Raw genomic sequence first — 21,208 nt, 5'->3', positions numbered from 1 at the left:
CCACCGTTTCCTCTCATTCCCAGGCTGGTAGCCAGGATCAAACAAGAGAGGGCCTCAGTGATCTTGATAGCTCCTGCGTGGCCACGCAGGACTTGGTATGCAGACCTGGTGAATATGTCATCGGTTCCACCATGGAAGCTACCTTTGAGACAGGACCTTCTTGTTCAGGGTCCATTCAAACATCCAAATCTGGTCTCCCTCCAGCTGACGGCTTGGAGATTGAACGCTTGATTCTATCAAAGCGTGGGTTTTCAGATTCTGTGATAGATACTCTGGTTCAAGCCAGAAAACCGGTAACTAGAAAGATTTACCATAAAATATGGAAGAGATATATCTGTTGGTGTGAATCCAAAGGATTCCCATGGAATAAGATAAAAATTCCTAAGATTATCTCCTTTCTCCAAGAATGTTTGGAGAAAGGATTATCTGCAAGTTCTCTAAAGGGACAGATCTCTGCTTTATCTGTCTTACTACACAAAAGACTGGCAGCTGTGCCAGATGTTCAGGCATTTGTTCAGGCTCTGGTTAGGATCAAGCCTGTTTACAGACCTCTGACTCCTCCCTGGAGTCTAAATCTAGTTCTTTCAGTTCTTCAAGGGGTTCCGTTTGAACCTTTGCATTCCATAGATATTAAGTTACTATCTTGGAAAGTTTTGTTTTTGGTTGCAATTTCTTCTGCTAGAAGAGTTTCAGAGTTATCTGCTTTGCAGTGTTCTCCGCCCTATCTGGTGTTCCATGCAGATAAGGTGGTTTTGCGTACTAAGCCTGGTTTTCTTCCAAAGGTTGTTTCTAACAAAAATATTAACCAGGAGATAGTTGTACCTTCTTTGTGTCCGAATCCAGTTTCAAAGAAGGAACGTTTGTTACACAATTTGGACGTAGTCCGTGCTCTAAAATTCTATTTAGAGGCTACAAAAGATTTCAGACAAACATCTTCTTTGTTTGTTGTCTATTCTGGTAAAAGGAGAGGTCAAAAAGCGACTTCTACCTCTCTTTCCTTTTGGCTTAAAAGCATCATCCGATTGGCTTATGAGACTGCCGGACGGCAGCCTCCTGAAAGAATCACAGCTCACTCCACTAGGGCTGTGGCTTCCACATGGGCCTTCAAGAACGAGGCTTCTGTTGACCAGATATGTAAGGCAGCGACTTGGTCTTCACTGCACACTTTTGCCAAATTTTACAAATTTGATACTTTTGCTTCTTCGGAGGCTATTTTTGGGAGAAAGGTTTTGCAAGCCGTGGTGCCTTCCGTTTAGGTAACCTGATTTGCTCCCTCCCTTCATCCGTGTCCTAAAGCTTTGGTATTGGTTCCCACAAGTAAGGATGACGCCGTGGACCGGACACACCAATGTTGGAGAAAACAGAATTTATGCTTACCTGATAAATTACTTTCTCCAACGGTGTGTCCGGTCCACGGCCCGCCCTGGTTTTTTTAATCAGGTCTGATGAATTATTTTCTCTAACTACAGTCACCACGGTACCATATGGTTTCTCCTATATTTTTCCTCCTGTCCGTCGGTCGAATGACTGGGGTGGGCGGAGCCTAGGAGGGACTATATGGCCAGCTTTGCTGGGACTCTCTGCCATTTCCTGTTGGGGAAGAGATATTCCCACAAGTAAGGATGACGCCGTGGACCGGACACACCGTTGGAGAAAGTAATTTATCAGGTAAGCATAAATTCTGTTTTCTTTCATGTAATTAACAAGAGTCCATGAGCTAGTGACGTATGGGATATACATTCCTACCAGGAGGGGCAAAGTTTCCCAAACCTTAAAATGCCTATAAATACACCCCTCACCACACCCACAAATCAGTTTTACAAACTTTGCCTCCAAGGGAGGTGGTGAAGTAAGTTTGTGCTAGATTCTACGTTGATATGCGCTCCGCAGCAAGTTGGAGCCCGGTTTTCCTCTCAGCGTGCAGTGAATGTCAGAGGGATGTGAAGAGAGTATTGCCTATTGAATGCAGTGATCTCCTTCTACGGGGTCTATTTCATAAGGTTCTCTGTTATCGGTCGTAGAGATTCATCTCTTACCTCCCTTTTCAGATCGACGATATACTCTTATATTTACCATTTCCTCTACTGATTCTCGTTTCAGTACTGGTTTGGCTTTCTACAAACATGTAGATGAGTGTCCTGGGGTAAGTAAGTCTTATTTTCTGTGACACTCTAAGCTATGGTTGGGCACTTTATTTATAAAGTTCTAAATATATGTATTCAAACATTTATTTGCCTTGACTCAGAATGTTCAACTTTCCTTATTTCCAGACAGTCAGTTTCATATTTGGGATTATGCATTGAATTATCATATTTTTTCTTACCTCAAAAATTTGACTTTTTTCCCTGTGGGCTGTTAGGCTCGCGGGGGCTGAAAATGCTTCATTTTATTGCGTCATTCTTGGCGCAGACTTTTTTGGCGCAAAAATTCTTTTCCGTTTCCGGCGTCATACGTGTCGCCGGAAGTTGCGTCATTTTTTGACGTTATTTTGCGTCAAAGATGTCGGCGTTCCGGATGTGGCTTCATTTTTGGCGCCAAAAGCATTTAGGCGCCAAATAATGTGGGCGTCTTTTTTGGCGCTAAAAAATTATGGGCGTCATTTTTGTCTCCACATTATTTAAGTCTCATTATTTATTGCTTCTGGTTGCTAGAAGCTTGTTCACTGGCATTTTTTTCCCATTCCTGAAACTGTCATTTAAGGAATTTGATCAATTTTGCTTTATATGTTGTTTTTTTCTTTTACATATTGCAAGATGTTCCACGTTGCAACTGAGTCAGAAGATACTACATTAAAATCACTGCACAGTGCTGGAGCTACCAAGCTAAGTCTGCTATAAACTTTTGGTATCTGTTTTCTCCAGCTGTTATTTGTATTGCATGTCATGTCAAACTTATTAATGCAGATAAAATTTCCTTTAGTACTGTTACATTACCTGTTGCTGTCCGTCAACATCTAATTTTCAGAGTGTTCCTGATAACATAAGAGATTTTATTTTTTAAATCCATTAAGAAGGCTATGTCTGTTATTTCTCCTTCTAGTATACATAAAAGTCTTTTAAAACTTCTCTTTTTTTCAGATGAATTTTTAAATGAACATCATCATTCTGATACTGATAATGGTTCTTCTGGTTCAGAGGTTTCTGTCTCAGAGGTTGATGCTGATAAATCTTTGTATTTGTTCAAGATGGAATTTATTCGTTCTTTACTTAAAGAAGTGTTATTTGCATTAGAAATAGAGGATTCTGGTCCTCTTGATGCTAAATGTAAACGTTTAAATAAGGTTTTTAAATCTCCTGTAGTTATTCCAGAAGTGTTTTATCTCCCTGATGCTATTTCTGAAGTAATTTCCAGGGAATGGAATAATTTGGGTAATTTATTTACTCCTTCTAGACATTTAAGCAAATTATATCCTGTGCCATCTGACAGATTAGAGTTTTTTGGGACAAAAATCCCTAAGGTTATGGGGCTGTCTCTACTCCTGCTAATGTACTACTATTCCTATGGCAGATAGTACTTCATTTAAGGATCCTTTAGATAGGAAAATTGAATCTTTTCTAAGAAAAGCTTACTTATGTTCAGGTAATCTTCTTAGACCTGCTATATTTTTAGCGGATGTTGCTGCAGCTTCAACTTTTTGGTTAGAAGTTTTAGCGCAACAAGTAACAGATCATAATTTTATAGCATTATTATTATTCTATAACATGCTAATAATTTTATTGGTGATACCATCTTTTGATATCATTAGAGTTGATGTCAGGTATATGTCTCTAGCTATTTTAGCTAGAAAAGCTTTATGGATTAAACTTGGAATGCTGACATGTCTTCTAAGTCAACTTTGCTTTCCCTTTCTTTCCAGGGTAAATAATCATTTCGTTCCTTTCCTCACAACAAGGAACAAAAGCCTGATCCTTCATCCTCAGGAGCGGTATCAGTTTGGAAACTATTTCCAGTTTGGAATATATCCAAGCCTTATAGAAACCTATAGCCAGCTCCTAAGTATCTATGAAGGTGCGGCCCTTATTCCAGCTCAGCTGGTATGGGGCAGATTACGTTTTCTTCAAAGAAATTTGGATCAATTCCGTTCTTAATCTCTGGTTTCAGAAACATTGTTTCAGAAAGGTACAGAATTGGCTTCAAGTTAAGGCCTCCTGCTAAGAGATTCTTTTCTTTCCCGTGTCCCAGTTGACACAGCAAGGCTCAGCATTTCTGAAATGTGTTTCAGATCTAGAGTTGGCTGGAGTATTTATGCCAGTTCCAGTTCTGGAACAGGGGCTGGGGTTTTATTTTATCTCTTCATTGTACCAAAGAAGGTCAATTCCTTCAGACCAGTTCTGGATCTATCATTATTGAATCGTTATGTTAGGATACCAACATTCAAGATGGTTACTGTAGGACTATCCTGCCTTTTGTTTAGCAAGGGCATTATATGTCTACAATAGATTTACAGGATGTGTATCTGCATATTCCGATTCATCCAGATCACTTTTAGTGTCTGAGATTCTCTTTTTAGACAAGCATTACCAGTTTTGTGGCTCTACTGTTTGGCCTAGCCTCAGTTCCAAGAATTTTTTTCAAAGGTTCTCGGTGCCCTTCTTTCTGTAATCAGAGAATAGGGTTTTGGTATTTCCTTATTTGGACGATATCTTGGTACTTGCTCAGTCTTCTCATTTTCGAAGAATCTCATACGAATCGACTTGTGTTGTTTCTTCAAGTTCATGGTTGGAGGATCAATTTACCAATCAGTTCATTGATTCCTCAGACAAGGGTAACCTTTTTAGGTTTCTAGATAAATTCAGTGTCTATGACTCTGTCCTTGTCAGACAAGAGAAGTTTAACATTGATATCAGCTTGTCAAAACCTTCAGTCACAATCATTCCCTTTGGTAGCCTTATGCATGGAAATGTTGGGTCTTAGGACTGCCGCATCAGATGCGATCTCCTTTGCTCGTTTTCACATGCGACCTCTTCAGCTCTGTATGCTGAACCAATGGTGCAGGGATTACTCAAAGATATCTCAATTAATATCTTTAAACCGATTTTACGACACTCTCTGACATGGTGGACAGATCACCATCGTTTAGTTCAGGGGGCTTCTTTGTTCTTCCGACCTGGACTATAATCTCAACAGATACAAGTCTTACAGGTTGGGGAGCTGTGTGGGGGTATCTGACGGCACAAGGGGTTTGGGAATCTCAGGAGGTGAGATTTCCGATCAATATTTTGGAACTCCGTGCAATTTTCAGAGCTCTTCAGTCTTGGCCTCTTCTGAAGAGAGAGTTGTTCATTGTTTTCAGATAAGACAATGTCACAACTGTGGCATACATCAATCATCAAGGAGGGACTCACAGTCCTCTGGCTATGAAAGAAGTATCTCGAATTTTGGTTTGGGCGGAATCCAGCTCCTGTCTAATCTCTGCGGTTTTTATCCCAGGTATGGACAATTGGAAAGCGGATTATCTCAGTCGCCAAACGTTGCATCCGGGCGAATGGTCTCTTCACCCAGAGGTATTTCTTCAGATTGTTCAAATGTGGGAACTTCCAGAAATAAATCTGATGGCTTCTCATCTAAACAAGAAACTTCCCAGGTATCTGTCCAGATCCCGGGATCCTCAGGCGAAGGCAGTGGATGCATTTTCACTTCCTTGGAAGTATCATCCTGCCTATATCTTTCCGCCTCTAGTTCTTCTTCCAAGAGTAATCTCCAAGATTCTGAAGGAATGCTCGTTTGTTCTGCTGGTAGCTCCGGCATGGCCTCACAGGTTTTGGTATGCGGATCCTGTCCGGATGGCCTCTTGCCAACCGTGGACTCTTCCGTTAAGACCAGACCTTTTGTCTCAAGGTCCTTTTTTCCATCAGGATCTGAAATCCTTAAATTTAAAGGTATGGAGATTGAACGCTTGATTCTTGGTCAAAGAGGTTTCTCTGACTCTGTGATTAATACTATGTTACAGGCTCGTAAATCTGTATCCAGAGAGATATATTATAGAGTCTGGAAGACCTATATTTCTTGGTGTCTTTCTCATCATTTTTCTTGGCATTCTTTTAGAATACCGAGAATATTACAATTTCTTCAGGATGGTTTAGATAAGGGTTTGTCCGCAAGTTCCTTGAAAGGTCAAATCTCTGCTCTTTCTGTTCTTTTTCACAGAAAGATTGCTATTCTTCCTGATATTCATTGTTTTGTACAAGCTTTGGTTCGTATAAAGCCTGTCATTAAGTCAATTTCTCCTCCTTGGAGTTTGAATTTGGTTCTGGGGGCTCTTCAAGCTCCTCCATTTGAACCTATGCATTCATTGGATATTAAATTACTTTCTTGGAAAGTTTTGTTCCTTTTGGCCATCTCTTCTGCCAGAAGAGTTTCTGAATTATCTGCTCTTTCTTGTGAGTCTCCTTTTCTGATTCTTCATCAGGATAAGGCGGTGTTGCGAACTTCTTTTGAATTTTTACCTAAAGTTGTGAATTCCAACAACATTGGTAGAGAAATTGTGGTTCCTTCATTATGTCCTAATCCTAAGAATTCTAAGGAGAAATCGTTGCATTCTTTGGATGTTGTTAGAGCTTTGAAATATTATGTTGAAGCTACGAAATATTTCTGTAAGACTTCTAGTCTATTTGTTATCTTTTCCGGTTCTAGGAAAGGCCAGAAAGCTTCTGCCATTTCTTTGGCATCTTGGTTGAAATCTTTAATTCATCTTGCCTATGTTGAGTCGGGTAAAATTCCGCCTCAGAGAATTACAGCTCATTCTACTAGGTCAGTATCTACTTCCTGGGCGTTTAGGAATGAAGCTTCGGTTGACCAGATCTGCAAAGCAGCAACTTGGTCCTCTTTGCATACTTTTACTAAATTCTACCATTTTGATGTATTTTCTTCTTCTGAAGCAGTTTTTGGTAGAAAAGTTCTTAAGGCAGCGGTTTCAGTTTGAATCTTCTGCTTATGTTTTTTGTTAAACTTTATTTTGGGTGTGGATTATTTTCAGCAGGAATTGGCTGTCTTTATTTTATCCCTCCCTCTCTAGTGACTCTTGTGTGGAAAGATCCACATCTTGGGTAGTCATTATCCCATACGTCACTAGCTCATGGACTCTTGTTAATTACATGAAAGAAAACATAATTTATGTAAGAACTTACCTGATAAATTCATTTCTTTCATATTAACAAGAGTCCATGAGGCCCACCCTTTTTTGTGGTGGTTATGATTTTTTTGTATAAAGCACAATTATTCCAATTCCTTATTTTATATGCTTCGCACTTTTTTTCTTATCACCCCACTTCTTGGCTATTCGTTAAACTGATTTGTGGGTGTGGTGAGGGGTGTATTTATAGGCATTTTAAGGTTTGGGAAACTTTGCCCCTCCTGGTAGGAATGTATATCCCATACGTCACTAGCTCATGGACTCTTGTTAATATGAAAGAAATGAATTTATCAGGTAAGTTCTTACATAAATTATGTTTTTTGCTCCTTTCGCAACTTCAGGAGCGGACCTGCCACAACCTCTGCTGCCGCAAAGCAAGATAAAGCTTCCCAGCCCAAAGCAACTTGGAAACCCCTGCAGGGCTGGAATAAGGGCAAACAGGCCAAGAAGCCTGCTCCTGCTACCAGGACAGCATGAAGGGGTAGCCCCCGATCCGGGATCGGATCGAGTAGGGGGCAGACTTTCTCTCTTCTCTCAGGCTTGGGCAAGAGATGTTCCAGATCCCTGGGCATTAGAAATAGTTGCTCAGGGGTACCTTCTAGAATTCAAGGATTCTCCCCCAAGGGGAAGGTTCCACATTTCTTATTCGTCTTCAGACCAAATAAAGAAACAGGAGTTCTTAGGCTGTGTAGAAGATCTGCTAAAGATGGGAGTGATACACCCAGCTCCAATTGTAGAACAAGGTCTGGGCTTTTACTCAAACCTGTTTGTAGTTCCCAAAAAGGAGGGAATTTTCAGGCCAATCCTGGATTTAAAAATTCTAAACAAATTCCTCAAAGATGGAAACCATTCGGACAATCTTGCCAATGACCCAGGAGGGTCAATATATGACTACCGTGGATATAAAGGATGCGTATCTACATATTCCTATCCACAAAGATCACCATCAGTTCCTAAGGTTCGCCTTCCTGGGCAAACAGCTAGGGTCCCTTCTAGCGGTACTAAGACCGCGGGGCATTGCAGTAGCATCTTACCTAGATTACATATTATTACAGGCGTCGTCCTTTCACAGAGCCAAGGCTCATACGGACATCGTTCTGGCCTTTCTAAGGTCTCACGGGTGGAAGGTGAACGTAGAAAAGAGTTCTCTGTCCCCGCTCACAAGGGTTCCTTTCCTGGGAACACTAATAGACTCGGTAGAAATGAAAATCTTTCTGACAGAGGTCAGGAAGTCAAGACTGCTGAATACTTGCAGAGTTCTTCATTCCATTCCTCGGACTTCCGTGGCTCAGTGCATGGAAGTAATTGGTTTAATGTTTGCGGCAATGGACGTAGTCCCTTTTGCCCGAATTCATCTCCGACCACTGCAGCTGTGCATGCTCAAACAGTGGAATGGAGATTACTCAGATTTGTCTCCTCAAGTACAAATGGACCAGAAAACCAGAGACTCTCTTCTCTGGTGGTTGTCTCAAGATCACCTGTCTCAGGGAATGAGTTTCCGCAGACCGGAGTGGATCATTGTCACGACCGAGGCCAGTCTCTTAGGCTGGGGTGCGGTCTGGAACTCCCTGAAGGCTCAGGGACTATGGTCTCGGGAAGAATCTCTTCTTACGATAAACATTTTGGAGTTGAGAGCGATATTCAATACGCTCCAGGTGTGGCCTCAACTAGCAGAGGCCAAATTCATCAGATTTCAGTCGGACAACATCACGACTGTAGCGTACATCAATCATCAGGGAGGAACAAAAAAGTCCCCTAGCGATGAAGGAAGTATCCAAGATCATCAAATGGGCGGAGGATCACTCCTGCCATCTTTATGCAATTCACATCCCAGGGGTAGACAACTGGGAGGCGGATTTTCTAAGTCGTCAGACTTTCCATCCGGGGGAGTGGGAACTCCACCCAGAGGTTTTTGCTCAGCTAACTCAGCGAAGGGGCATTCCAGAATTGGATCTGATGGCGTCCCGTCAGAACACCAAACTTCCCCTTTACGGATCCAGATCCGGGGATCCCAAGGCGGCATTGATGGATGCATTAATAGCGCCTTGGTCGTTCAGTCTAGCTTATGTCTTTCCACCGTTTCCTCTTCTCCTTTGGCTAGTAGCCAGAATCAAACAGGAGAAGGCTTCGGTAATTCTGATAGCGCCTGCGTGGCCACGCAGGACTTGGTATGCAGACCTAGTGGACATGTCATCGGTCCCACCATGGAAACTGCCATCGAGGCAGGATCTTCTAATTCAAGGTCCTTTCAAGCATCCAAAATCTAGTTTCTCTGAATCAGTTATAGACACTCTGATACAGGCCAGAAAGCCTGTCACCAGGAAAATTTACCATAAGATATGGCGGAAATATCTTTGTTGGTGTGAATCCAAGGGTTACTCGTGGAGTAAGATTAGGATTCCAAGGATATGGTCTTTTCTCCAAGAAGGATTGGAGAAGGGTCTGTCAACTAGTTCCTTAAAGGGACAGATATCTGCTCTGTCTATTCTGTTACATAAGCGTCTGGCTGCTGTACCAGACGTTCAGGTGTTTGCACAGGCCCTAGTCAGAATCAAGCCTGTTTACAAGCCTGTGGCTCCTCTATGGAGTCTAAATTTAGTTCTTTCAGTTCTTCAAGGGGTTCCGTTTGAACCTTTGCATTCCATAGATATTAAGTTTTTATCTTGGAAAGTTTTGTTTTTAGTAGCCATTTCTTCTGCTCGAAGAGTTTCTGAATTGTCTGCTTTGCAGTGTAATTCACCCTATCTTGTGTTCCATGCAGATAAGGTTGTTTTGCGCACCTAACCTGGTTTCCTTCCAAAAGTGGTTTCTAATAAGAATATTAACCAGGAAATCATTGTTCCTTCTTTGTGTCCTAATCCAGTTTCTAAGAAGGACCGACTTTTACACAATCTTGACGTGGTTCGTGCTTTAAAATTCTATTTGAAAGCAACTAAAGATTTCAGACAAACATCATCCTTGTTTGTTGTCTATTCTGGTAAGAGGAGAGGTAGGAAAACGTCTGCTACCTCTCTTTCCTTTTGGCTGAAAAGCATCATCCGTTTGGCTTATGAGACTGCGGGACAGCAGCCTCCTGAACGAATTACAGCTCATTCCACTAGAGCTGTGGCTTCCACATGGGCTTTCAAGAATGAGGCTTCTGTTGAACAGATTTGTAAGGCAGCGACTTGGTCTCACTGCATACATTTGCCAAATTTTACAAATTCGATACTTTTGCTTCTTCGGAGGCTATTTTTGGGAGAAAGGTTTTGCAGGCAGTGGTGCCTTCCTTTTAGGTTACCTGACTTGTTCCCTCCCTTCATCCGTGTCTTATTGCTTTGGTATTGGTATCCCACAAGTAAGGATGAATCCGTGGACTGAATACACCAAGTAAGAGAAAACAGAATTTATGCTTACCTGATAAATTACTTTCTCTTACGGTGTATTCAGTCCACGGCCCGCCCTGACGTTTAAGTCAGGTTCAAATTTAATTTATAATAACTACAGTCACCACTGCACCCTATGGTTCTCCTTTTTCTCCTAACCGTCGGCCGAATGACTGGGGGGGCGGAGCCTGAGGGGAGCTATATGGACAGCTTTGCTGTGTGCTCTCTTTGCCACTTCCTGTAGGGATTGAGAATATCCCACAAGTAAGGATGAATCCGTGGACTGAATACACCGTAAGAGAAAGTAATTTATCAGGTAAGCATAAATTCTGTTTTCTCCAACATAGGTGTGTCCGGTCCACGGCGTCATCCTTACTTGTGGGATATTCTCTTCCCCAACAGGAAATGGCAAAGAGCCCAGCAAATCTGGTCACATGATCCCCCCTAGGCTCCGCCTTCCCCAGTCATTCTCTTTGCCGTTGTACAGGCAACATCTCCACGGAGATGGCTTAGAGTTTTTTGGTGTTTAAATGTAGTTTTATTGCTTCAATCAAGAGTTTGTTATTTTAAAATAGTGCTGGTATGTACTATTTACTCTGAAACAGAATAGAGATGAAGATTTCTGTTTGTAAGAGGGAGATGATTTTAGCAACCGTTACTAAAATCGATGGCTGTTTCCACACAGGACTGTTGAGATGAAGTAACTTCAGTTGGGGGGAACAGTGTGCAGACTTTTACTGCTTGAAGTATGACACATTTCTAACAAGACTTGGTAATGCTGGAAGCTGTCATTTTCCCTATGGGATCCGGTAAGCCATTTTAATAACAATTTCTAAAGGGCTTCACAAGGGCTTTAAAGACTGGTAGACATTTTTCTGGGCTAAAACGTTTGTTTTATAAGCATGTTTAATGGTTTATTACTCTGAGGAGTTGTTTTTATCTGGGAATTTTGATAATAAAAACGGCAGGCACTGTATTGGACACCTTTTTCACTGGGGGCCTTCTCTAGTCTTAGGCAGAGCCTCAGTTTCGCGCCACTAATGCGCAGTTGTTTTTGGGAGTCAAAGCATGCAAATGCATGTGTGAGGAGCTCTGATACACTGAAAAAGCGTGCTGAAGGCGTCATTTGGTATCGTATTCCCCTCTGGGCTTGGTTGGGTCTCAGCAAAGCAGATACCAGGGACTGTATAGGGGTTAAATGTAAAAACGGCTCCGGTTCCGTTATTTTAAGAGTTAAAACTTTCAAATTTGGTGTGCAATACTTTCAAGGCTTTATGACACTGTGGTGAAATTTTGGTGAATTTTGGACAATTCCTTCATACTTTTTCGCATATTCAGTAATAAAGTGTGTTCAGTTTAAAATTTAAAGTGACAGTAACGGTTTTATTTTAAAACGTTTTTTGTACTTTGTTATCAAGTTTATGCCTGTTTAACATGTCTGTACCATCAGATAGACTATGTTCTGTATGTCAGGAAGCCAAAGTTCCTTCTCATTTAAATAGATGTGATGCATGTGATAGTGAAAATGATGCCCAAGATGATTCCTCTAGTGAGGGGAGTAAGCATGGTACTGCATCATCCCCTTATGTGTCTACACCAGTCTTGCCCACACAAGAGGCCCCTAGTACATCTAGTGCGCCTATTCTTCTTACTATGCAACAATTAACGGCTGTAATGGATAATTCTATTAAAAACATTTTAGCCAAAATGCCCACTTATCAGCGAAAGCGCGACTGCTCTGTTTTAGATACTGTAGAGCATGAGGGCGCAGATGATAATGGTTCTGACATGCCCTTACACCAGTCTGAAGGGGCTAGGGAGGTTTTGTCTGAGGGAGAAATTTCAGATTCAGGAAAAATTTCTCAACAAGCTGAACCTGATGTTATTACGTTCAAATTTAAATTGGAACATCTCCGCGCTCTGCTTAAGGAGGTGTTATCTACTCTGGATGATTGTGACAATTTGGTCGTTCCAGAGAAATTATGTAAGATGGACAAGTTCCTAGAGGTCCCGGTGCCCCCCGAAGCTTTTCCTATACCCAAGCGGGTGGCGGATATTGTAAACAAAGAATGGGAAAGGCCCGACATACCTTTTGTCCCTCCCCCTATATTTAAGAAATTGTTTCCTATAGTCGACCCCAGAAAGGACTTATGGCAGACAGTCCCTAAGGTCGAGGGGGCGGTCTCTACCTTAAACAAACGCACCACTATCCCTATAGAAGATAGTTGTGCTTTCAAAGATCCTATGGATAAAAAGTTAGAAGGTTTGCTTAAAAAGGATGTTTGTTCAGCAAGGTTACCTTCTACAGCCAATTTCATGCATTGTTCCTGTTACTGCAGCAGCGTCTTTCTGGTTTGATGAACTAGAAAAGTCGCTAGATAAAGTTACCTCTTATGAGGAGATTATGGACAGAATTCGTGCTCTTAAATTGGCTAATTCTTTTACTCTAGACGCTACCCTGCAATTAGCTAGATTAGCGGCGAAAAATTCAGGGTTTGCTATTGTGGCGCGCAGAGCGCTATGGCTAAATTCTTGGTCAGCGGATGAGTCATCCAAGAACAAATTGCTTAATATTCCTTTCAAGGGGAAAACGCTGTTTGGCCCTGACTTGAAAGAGATTATTTCAGATATCACTGGGGGAAAGGGCCATGCCCTTCCTCAGGATAGGTCTTTCAAGGCTAAAAATAAGCCTAATTTTCGTCCTTTTCGTAGAAACGGACCAGCCTCAAGTTCTACACCCTCTAAGCAAGAGGGTAATACGTCTCAAGCCAAGCCAGCCTGGAGGCCAATGCAAGGCTGGAACAAAGGTAAGCAGGCCAAGAAACCTGCCACTGCTACCAAGACAGCATGAGATGTTGGCCCCCGATCCGGGACCGGATCTGGTGGGGGGCAGACTTTCTCTCTTCGCTCAGGCATGGGCAAGAGATGTTCTGGATCCTTGGGCTCTAGAAATAGTCTCCCAAGGTTATCTTCTGGAATTCAAGGAGCTACCCCCAAGGGGAAGATTCCACAGGTCTCAATTGTCTTCAGACCACATAAAAAAACAGGCATTCTTACATTGTGTAGAAGACCTGTTAAAAATGGGAGTGATTCATCCTGTTCCATTAAAGGAACAAGGGATGGGATTCTACTCCAATCTGTTCATAGTTCCCAAAAAAGAGGGAACATTCAGACCAATCTTGGATCTCAAGATCTTAAACAAATTTCTCAGGGTTCCATCGTTCAAGATGGAAACCATTCGAACAATTCTTCCTACCATCCAGGAAGGTCAATTCATGACCACGGTGGATTTAAAGGATGCGTATCTACATATTCCTATCCACAAGGAACATCATCAGTTCCTAAGGTTCGCCTTTCTGGACAAACATTACCAGTTCGTGGCACTTCCATTCGGATTAGCCACTGCCCCAAGAATTTTCACAAAGGTACTAGGGTCCCTTCTAGCGGTGCTAAGACCGAGGGGCATTGCAGTAGTACCTTACTTGGACGACATTCTGATTCAAGCGTCGTCCCTGCCACAAGCAAAGGCTCATACGGACATTGTCCTAGCCTTTCTCAGATCTCACGGGTGGAAAGTGAACGTAGAGAAAAGTTCTCTATCTCCGTCAACAAGAGTCCCCTTCTTGGGAACAATAATAGATTCCTTAGAAATGAAGATTTTTCTGACAGAAGCCAGAAAATCAAAACTTCTAAACTCTTGTCAAGTACTTCATTCTGTTCTTCTTCCTTCCATAGCGCAGTGCATGGAAGTAATAGGTTTGATGGTTGCGGCAATGGACATAGTTCCTTTTGCGCGAATTCATCTAAGACCATTACAACTGTGCATGCTCAGACAGTGGAATGGGGATTATACAGACTTGTCTCCAACGATACAAGTAGATCAGAGGACCAGAGATTCACTCCGTTGGTGGCTGACCCTGGACAACCTGTCACAAGGGATGAGCTTCCGCAGACCAGAGTGGGTCATTGTCACGACCGACGCCAGTCTGGTGGGCTGGGGCGCGGTCTGGGAACCCCTGAAAGCTCAGGGGCTTTGGTCTCGGGAAGAATCTCTTCTACCGATAAACATTCTGGAACTGAGAGCGATATTCAATGCTCTCAAGGCTTGGCCTCAGCTTGCAAAGGCCAAATTCATAAGGTTTCAATCAGACAACATGACGACTGTTGCGTATATCAACCATCAGGGGGGAACAAGGAGTTCCCTGGCGATGGTAGAAGTGACCAAAATAATTCAATGGGCGGAGACTCACTCCTGCCACTTGTCTGCAATCCACATCCCAGGAGTAGAAAATTGGGAAGCGGATTTTCTGAGTCGTCAGACATTTCATCCGGGGGAGTGGGAACTCCATCCGGAAATCTTTGCCCAAATAACTCAATTATGGGGCATCCCAGACATGGATCTGATGGCGTCTCGCCAGAACTTCAAGGTTCCTTACTACGGGTCCAGATCCAGGGATCCCAAGGCGGCTCTAGTGGATGCACTAGTAGCACCTTGGACCTTCAACCTAGCTTATGTGTTCCCACCGTTTCCTCTCATTCCCAGGCTGGTAGCCAGGATCAAACAGGAGAGGGTATCGGTGATCTTGATAGCTCCTGCGTGGCCACGCAGGACTTGGTATGCAGACCTGGTGAATATGTCATCGGCTCCACCATGGAAGCTACCTCTGAGACAGGACCTTCTTGTTCAAGGTCCGTTCGAACATCCGAATCTGGCCTCACTCCAACTGACTGCTTGGAGATTGAACGCTTGATTTTATCAAAGCGAGGGTTCTCAGATTCTGTCATTGATACTCTTGTTCAGGCTAGAAAGCCTGTAACTAGAAAAATCTACCATAAAATATGGAAAATATATATCTGTTGGTGTGAATCCAAGGGATTCCCATGGAACAAGATAAAAATTCCTAGGATTCTATCCTTTCTTCAAGAAGGTTTGGAGAAAGGATTATCTGCAAGTTCTTTGAAGTGACAGATTTCTGCTTTATCTGTTTTACTTCACAAAAAGCTGGCGGCTGTGCCAGACGTTCAAGCTTTTGTTCAGGCTCCGGTTAGAATCAAGCCTGTTTACAAACCTTTGACTCCTCCCTGGAGTCTCAATTTAGTTCTTTCAGTTCTTCAGGGGGTTCCGTTTGATCCCCTACATTCCGTTGATATAAAGTTATTATCTTGGAAAGTTTTGTTTTTGGTTGCAATCTCTTCTGCAAGAAGAGTTTCAGAGTTATCTGCTCTGCAGTGTTCTCCTCCATATCTGGTGTTCCATGCAGATAAGGTGGTTTTGCGTACTAAACCTGGTTTTCTTCCGAAAGTTGTTTCTAATAAAAATATTAACCAGGAGATAGTCGTGCCTTCTTTGTGTCCTAATCCAGTTTCAAAGAAGGAACGTTTGTTGCACAACTTGGATGTAGTTCGTGCTCTCAAATTTTACTTAGCAGCTACTAAGGATTTCAGACAAACATCTTCTTTGTTTGTTGTTTATTCTGGTAAAAGGAGAGGTCAAAAAGCAACTTCTACCTCTCTCTCTTTCTGGCTTAAAAGCATTATCCGATTGGCTTATGAGACTGCCGGACGGCAGCCTCCTGAAAGAATCACAGCTCACTCCACTAGGGCTGTGGCTTCCACATGGGCCTTCAAGAACGAGGCTTCTGTTGATCAGATATGTAAGGCAGCGACTTGGTCTTCACTGCACACTTTTACCAAATTCTACAAATTTGATACTTTTGCTTCATCTGAGGCTATTTTTGGGAGAAAGGTTTTGCAAGCCGTGGTGCCTTCCATCTAGGCGACCTGATTTGTTCCCTCCCATCATCCGTGTCCTAAAGCTTTGGTATTGGTTCCCACAAGTAAGGATGACGCCGTGGACCGGACACACCAATGTTGGAGAAAACAGAATTTATTCTTACCTGATAAATTACTTTCTCCAACGGTGTGTCCGGTCCACGGCCCGCCCTGGTTTTTAATCAGGTCTGATGATTTATTTTCTCTAACTACAGTCACCACGGTATCATATGATTTCTCCTTTGCATATTCCTCCTTTACGTCGGTCGAATGACTGGGGAAGGCGGAGCCTAGGGGGGATCATGTGACCAGCTTTGCTGGGCTCTTTGCCATTTCCTGTTGGGGAAGAGAATATCCCACAAGTAAGGATGACGCCGTGGACCGGACACACCGTTGGAGAAAGTAATTTATCAGGTAAGCATAAATTCTGTTTTTACAAACTTTGCCTCCTATGGCGGTGGTGAAGTAAGTTTGTGCTAGATTTCTTTGTTGATATGCACTTCTCAGCATGTTGAAGCCAGGTTCCTCTCAGAGTACAGTGAATGTCAGAGGGATTTAAAGGGAGTATCACCTATTGAATACAATGGTCTTCCTAACGGGGTTCTATCTTCCCTTTTGGTCTCAGGATGTCTCTACCATCAGCAGCCTCATCCTCTGTTAGTGACAACAGCATCATGTCATTTAAAGCTTTTAAACACCCTTATGGTCTGTTTATGCTATGCCCTTGGAGATATATATACCTAATACTGGATAAATCATTTCCTTCCCTTTTGGTCTCAGGATGTCTCTACAATCAGCGGGCTCTCCTCTTCTCTCTTGCTTTCTACCTCTCTTCTGACATCTTCATTCCTGAACTCATCAGCAGTCATGAATCTGAGCCTCTCGCCAGAACCATTACGTGTGCAGGACCCTCAGAGAGATCGCCAACGCTGGATTCGCCTTAGAGCAGCTCTGTCATTGCACCGCAAAAAGAAAGGTCAGTTGGTATTTTTGTACCCACATAGCAAGTCGTGCCATAATGATACTCTGTTGACTCCCTCCCTGTGTCTTTTTTCAGTTGAGGCTGCACTGCATTGTGTCTATCCAGTTGAAAGAAGTGTTCTCCTAAGCTCCCCTTCACCATGCAACCTGAACTTATCTCTAACTTTGCAGCAGTCATCCCTGGTAAGTTCCTTCTTGAACTTATTGACTCTTGCTAATGTTGGACCTATTCAAGCATCTTATTATTTCTGGCCATGAAGTTAACCCTCCATACATTTTCTTTCCACCTCTGTCTCCAGTGTTCCCACTAGTTTTGTAACACATTCCTCCTATCTCCATATATATGTAACCTAACCTTAGTTAGCAGTGGTCCCACCCCTCTGGTTTTCCCCGGATGGCCTGCTACGCTCATGGAACTACAGTTAGGATGTTGATAGACAGTGGTTACATTAGTGCCTTCCTTCACCTATTCCTTAAATGTTTCCCTCTTACTACACAGAAGTTACCTTAGGCCATGCTTCGCCTGTTTATATACATATTTGTTACTGAGCAAAGTTGCTAACCATGGTGCAATTACAACCCCTCATTGTTACCTTCCACCTCTGGCTTGTCACATGTCACCTGTTAGAATTATTCCTGCTATCCTATATTCACGATGCGCCAGCATATTTTGGACTCTGACATTAGATACATAGATAAACTGTAATAATCTCTCTCATTCCCTCCTCTATTCATGTTCTGTCACCGTTTCACAGATGCTGCTGTCCCCTCATTATTCATCAGTTTGCTCAGAAGAGCTGAGCGACGCAGAGAAGGTTTTTGTCGAGTGCCAGCAGGAAGGGCCCATCCCATTCTGTTCTTGCCTAACTTCACAACAGCTTAGTCTGTGTCAAAAGGTTGGAGAAGGAGTCTATGGAGAGGTGTTTAAGACTCTGAGAGACGGGAGTTGCGTTGCTCTTAAGGTGATAGCTGGTTGTGCATATTATGCTGTGACTGTGTGCTGGTTTGCTAAAGCCTGATATTTCCTTTATACTTCAACTTCTTTGTATGGTCAATAATGTAGCAAACCAACCCTCATTGTCTGTCTGAAATATAATCAGCCTGCCCTCTTATTGTCTAATATAATCAGCCTGCCCTCTTATTGTCTGTAATATAATCAGCCCAACCTCTTATTGTCTGTAATGTAATTAGCACGCCCTTTTATTGTCTGTAATAAAATCCGCCACTCCCACTTATTGTCTGTAAGGTAATTTAGCGCCACCCCCTTATTGTATTTAATATAATCGGCCCCACCCTATTATTGTCTGTAATATATAGTCAGCCTGCCCTCTTGTCTGTAATTTAATCAGCCCAACCTCTTATTGTCTGTAATAAAATTTGCCACTCCCTCTTATTGTCTAATATAATCAGTCTGCCCTCTTATTGTCTATTATAATCAGCCTGCCCTCTTATTGTCTAATATAATCAGCCTGCCCTCTTATTGTCTAATATAATCAGCCTGCCCTCTTATTGTCTAATATAATCAGCCCGTCCTCTTATTGTCTGTAATATAATCAGCCCGCCCTCTTATTGTCTAATATAATCAGCCTGCCCTCTTATTGTCTGTAATATAATCAGCCCAACCTCTTATTGTCTGTAATGTAATTAGCACGCCCTCTTATTGTCTGTAATAAAATCTGCCACTCCCACTTATTGTCTGTAAGGTAATTTAGTGCCACCCCCTTATTGTATTTAATATAATCGGCCCCACCCTATTATTGTCTGTAATATATAGTCAGCCTGCCCTCTTGTCTGTAATTTAATCAGTCCCGTCCTATTATTGTCTGTCATATAATCAGCCACACCCTCTTATTGTCTGTAATGTAATCAGCTCCATCTCCTTATTGTCTTTAATATATCAGTCATGCCCTTTTATTGCCTGTAATGTAATCAGCCCCACCCTATTATTGTCTAATATTATCAGCCCCACCCTCTTATTGTCTGTAATATATTCAGCCCCACCCTATTGTCTGTAATATATTCAGCCACACCCTATTGTCTAATATATTCAGCCCCACCCCTTGTTTGTCATCTAATTAGCCCCACCCTCTTGTCTGTAATCGAGTCAGCCACGCCCTCATATTGTATGTGATATAATTAGCCCCACCCTCTTGTTGTCTGTAATCTAGTCAGCCCGCCCTCATATTGTCGGTGATACAATTAGCACCACACTCTTGTTTGTCATATAATGAGCCACCCCCTCTTGTCTGTAATCTAGTCTGCCCCACCCTCATATTGTAAGTTCCCACGGGAATACGGCCCTTGATTCCTCCTGTATGTGTTTCTAAATTCTGTCCTGTCTCTTAGTCTTAGAAGTTTTATACTATTGTTTTATTTAAATGATCTGTATCCATGGACAGCGCTGCGGAATATGATGGCGCTTCATAAAGTATAATAATAATATAATTAGCCCACCCTCTTGGTGTCTGTAATCTAGTCAGACCCGCCCTCATTGTCTGTGATATAATTAGCGCCGCACTCTTGTTTGTCATATAACCAGCCACCCCCTCTTATTGTCTGTAATCTAGTCAGCCCCACCCTCATATTGTCTGTGATATAATTAGCACTACAATCTTGTTTGTCATATAATCAGCCACCCCCTCTTATTGTCTGTAATCTAGTCAGCCCCACCCTCATATTGTCTGTGATATAGTTAGCCCCACCCTCTTGTTGTCTGTGTAATCTAGTCAGCCCCGCCCTCATTGTCTGTGATATAATTAGCCCCACCCTCTTGTCTGTGTAATCTAGTCAGCCCCGCCCTCATTGTCTGTGATATAATTAGCCCCGCACTCTTGTTTGTCATATAACCAGCCACCCCCTCTTATTGTCTGTAATCTAGTCAGCCCCACCCTCATATTGTCTGTTATATTATTAGCCCCACCCTCTTGTCTGTGTAATCTAGTCAGCCCCGCCCTCATTGTCTGTGATATAATTAGCCCCGCAGTCTTGTTTGTCATATAACCAGCCACCCCCTCTTATTGTCTGTAATCTAGTCGGCCCCACCCTCATATTGTCTGTTATATTATTAGCCCCACCCTCTTGTCTGTGTAATCTAGTCAGCCCCGCCCTCATGGTCTGTGATATAATTAGCGCCACACTCTTGTTTGTCATATAACCAGCCACCCCCTCTTATTGTCTTTAATCTAGTCAGCCCCGCCCTCATATTGTCTGTGATATAATTAGCACCACACTCTTGTTTGTCATATAATCAGCCCCACCCTCATATTGTCTGTGATATAATTAGTGCTGCACTCTTGTTTGTCAGATAATCAGCCATCCCCTCTTGTTGTCTGTAATCTAGTCAGCCCCACCCTCATATTGTCTGATATAATTAGCCCCACCCTCTTGTCTGTAATCGAGTCAGCCCCGCCCTCATATTGTCTGTGATAGAATTAGTGCCACACTCTTGTTTGTCATATAATAAGCCACCCCCTCTTGTTTCATATAATCAGCCACCCCCACCCTCATATTGTCTGTTATAATTAGCCCCACCCTCTTGTCTGTAATCTAGTCAGCCCCGCCCTTATATTGTCTGTGATATAATTAGCGCTGCACTCTTATTGTTTGTCATATAATCAGCCCCACCCTCATATTGTCTGTGATATAATTAGCCCCACCCTCTTGTCTGTAATCGAATCAACCCTGCCCTCATATTGTCTGTGATATAATTAGCGCGGCACTCTTGTTTGTCATATAATCAGCCACCCACACTTGTCTGTAATCTAGTCAGCCCCACCCTCATATTGTCTGTGATATAATTAGCCCCACCCTCTTGTTGTCTGTAATCGAGTCAACCCCGCCCTCATATTGTCTGTGATATAATTAGCGCCTCACTCTTGTTTGTCATATAATCAGCCACCCCTCTTGTTGTCTGTAATCTAGTCAGCCCTGCCCTCATATTGTCTGATATAATTAGCCC

The 21,208-nt window shown here is 42.6% G+C and overlaps 1 protein-coding gene across 1 annotated transcript in view; it reads left to right on the top strand.

Moving 5' to 3' along the window:
- Nucleotides 1–21,208, top strand: part of LOC128659661 (uncharacterized) — a 346,545-nt gene that overhangs the window by 224,878 nt on the left and 100,459 nt on the right. The window contains exons 9-11 of the mRNA XM_053713230.1: nt 17,050–17,245; nt 17,327–17,433; nt 18,006–18,212. Coding sequence (XP_053569205.1) covers nt 17,050–17,245; nt 17,327–17,433; nt 18,006–18,212 — 510 coding nt within the window. The remainder of the gene's footprint in view (nt 1–17,049; nt 17,246–17,326; nt 17,434–18,005; nt 18,213–21,208) is intronic.

The sequence above is a fragment of the Bombina bombina genome, chromosome 5 (genome assembly GCF_027579735.1).
Source record: "Bombina bombina isolate aBomBom1 chromosome 5, aBomBom1.pri, whole genome shotgun sequence".
Lineage (NCBI taxonomy): Eukaryota > Metazoa > Chordata > Amphibia > Anura > Bombinatoridae > Bombina > Bombina bombina.
This window is presented reverse-complemented; position numbering and strand designations above follow the sequence as displayed.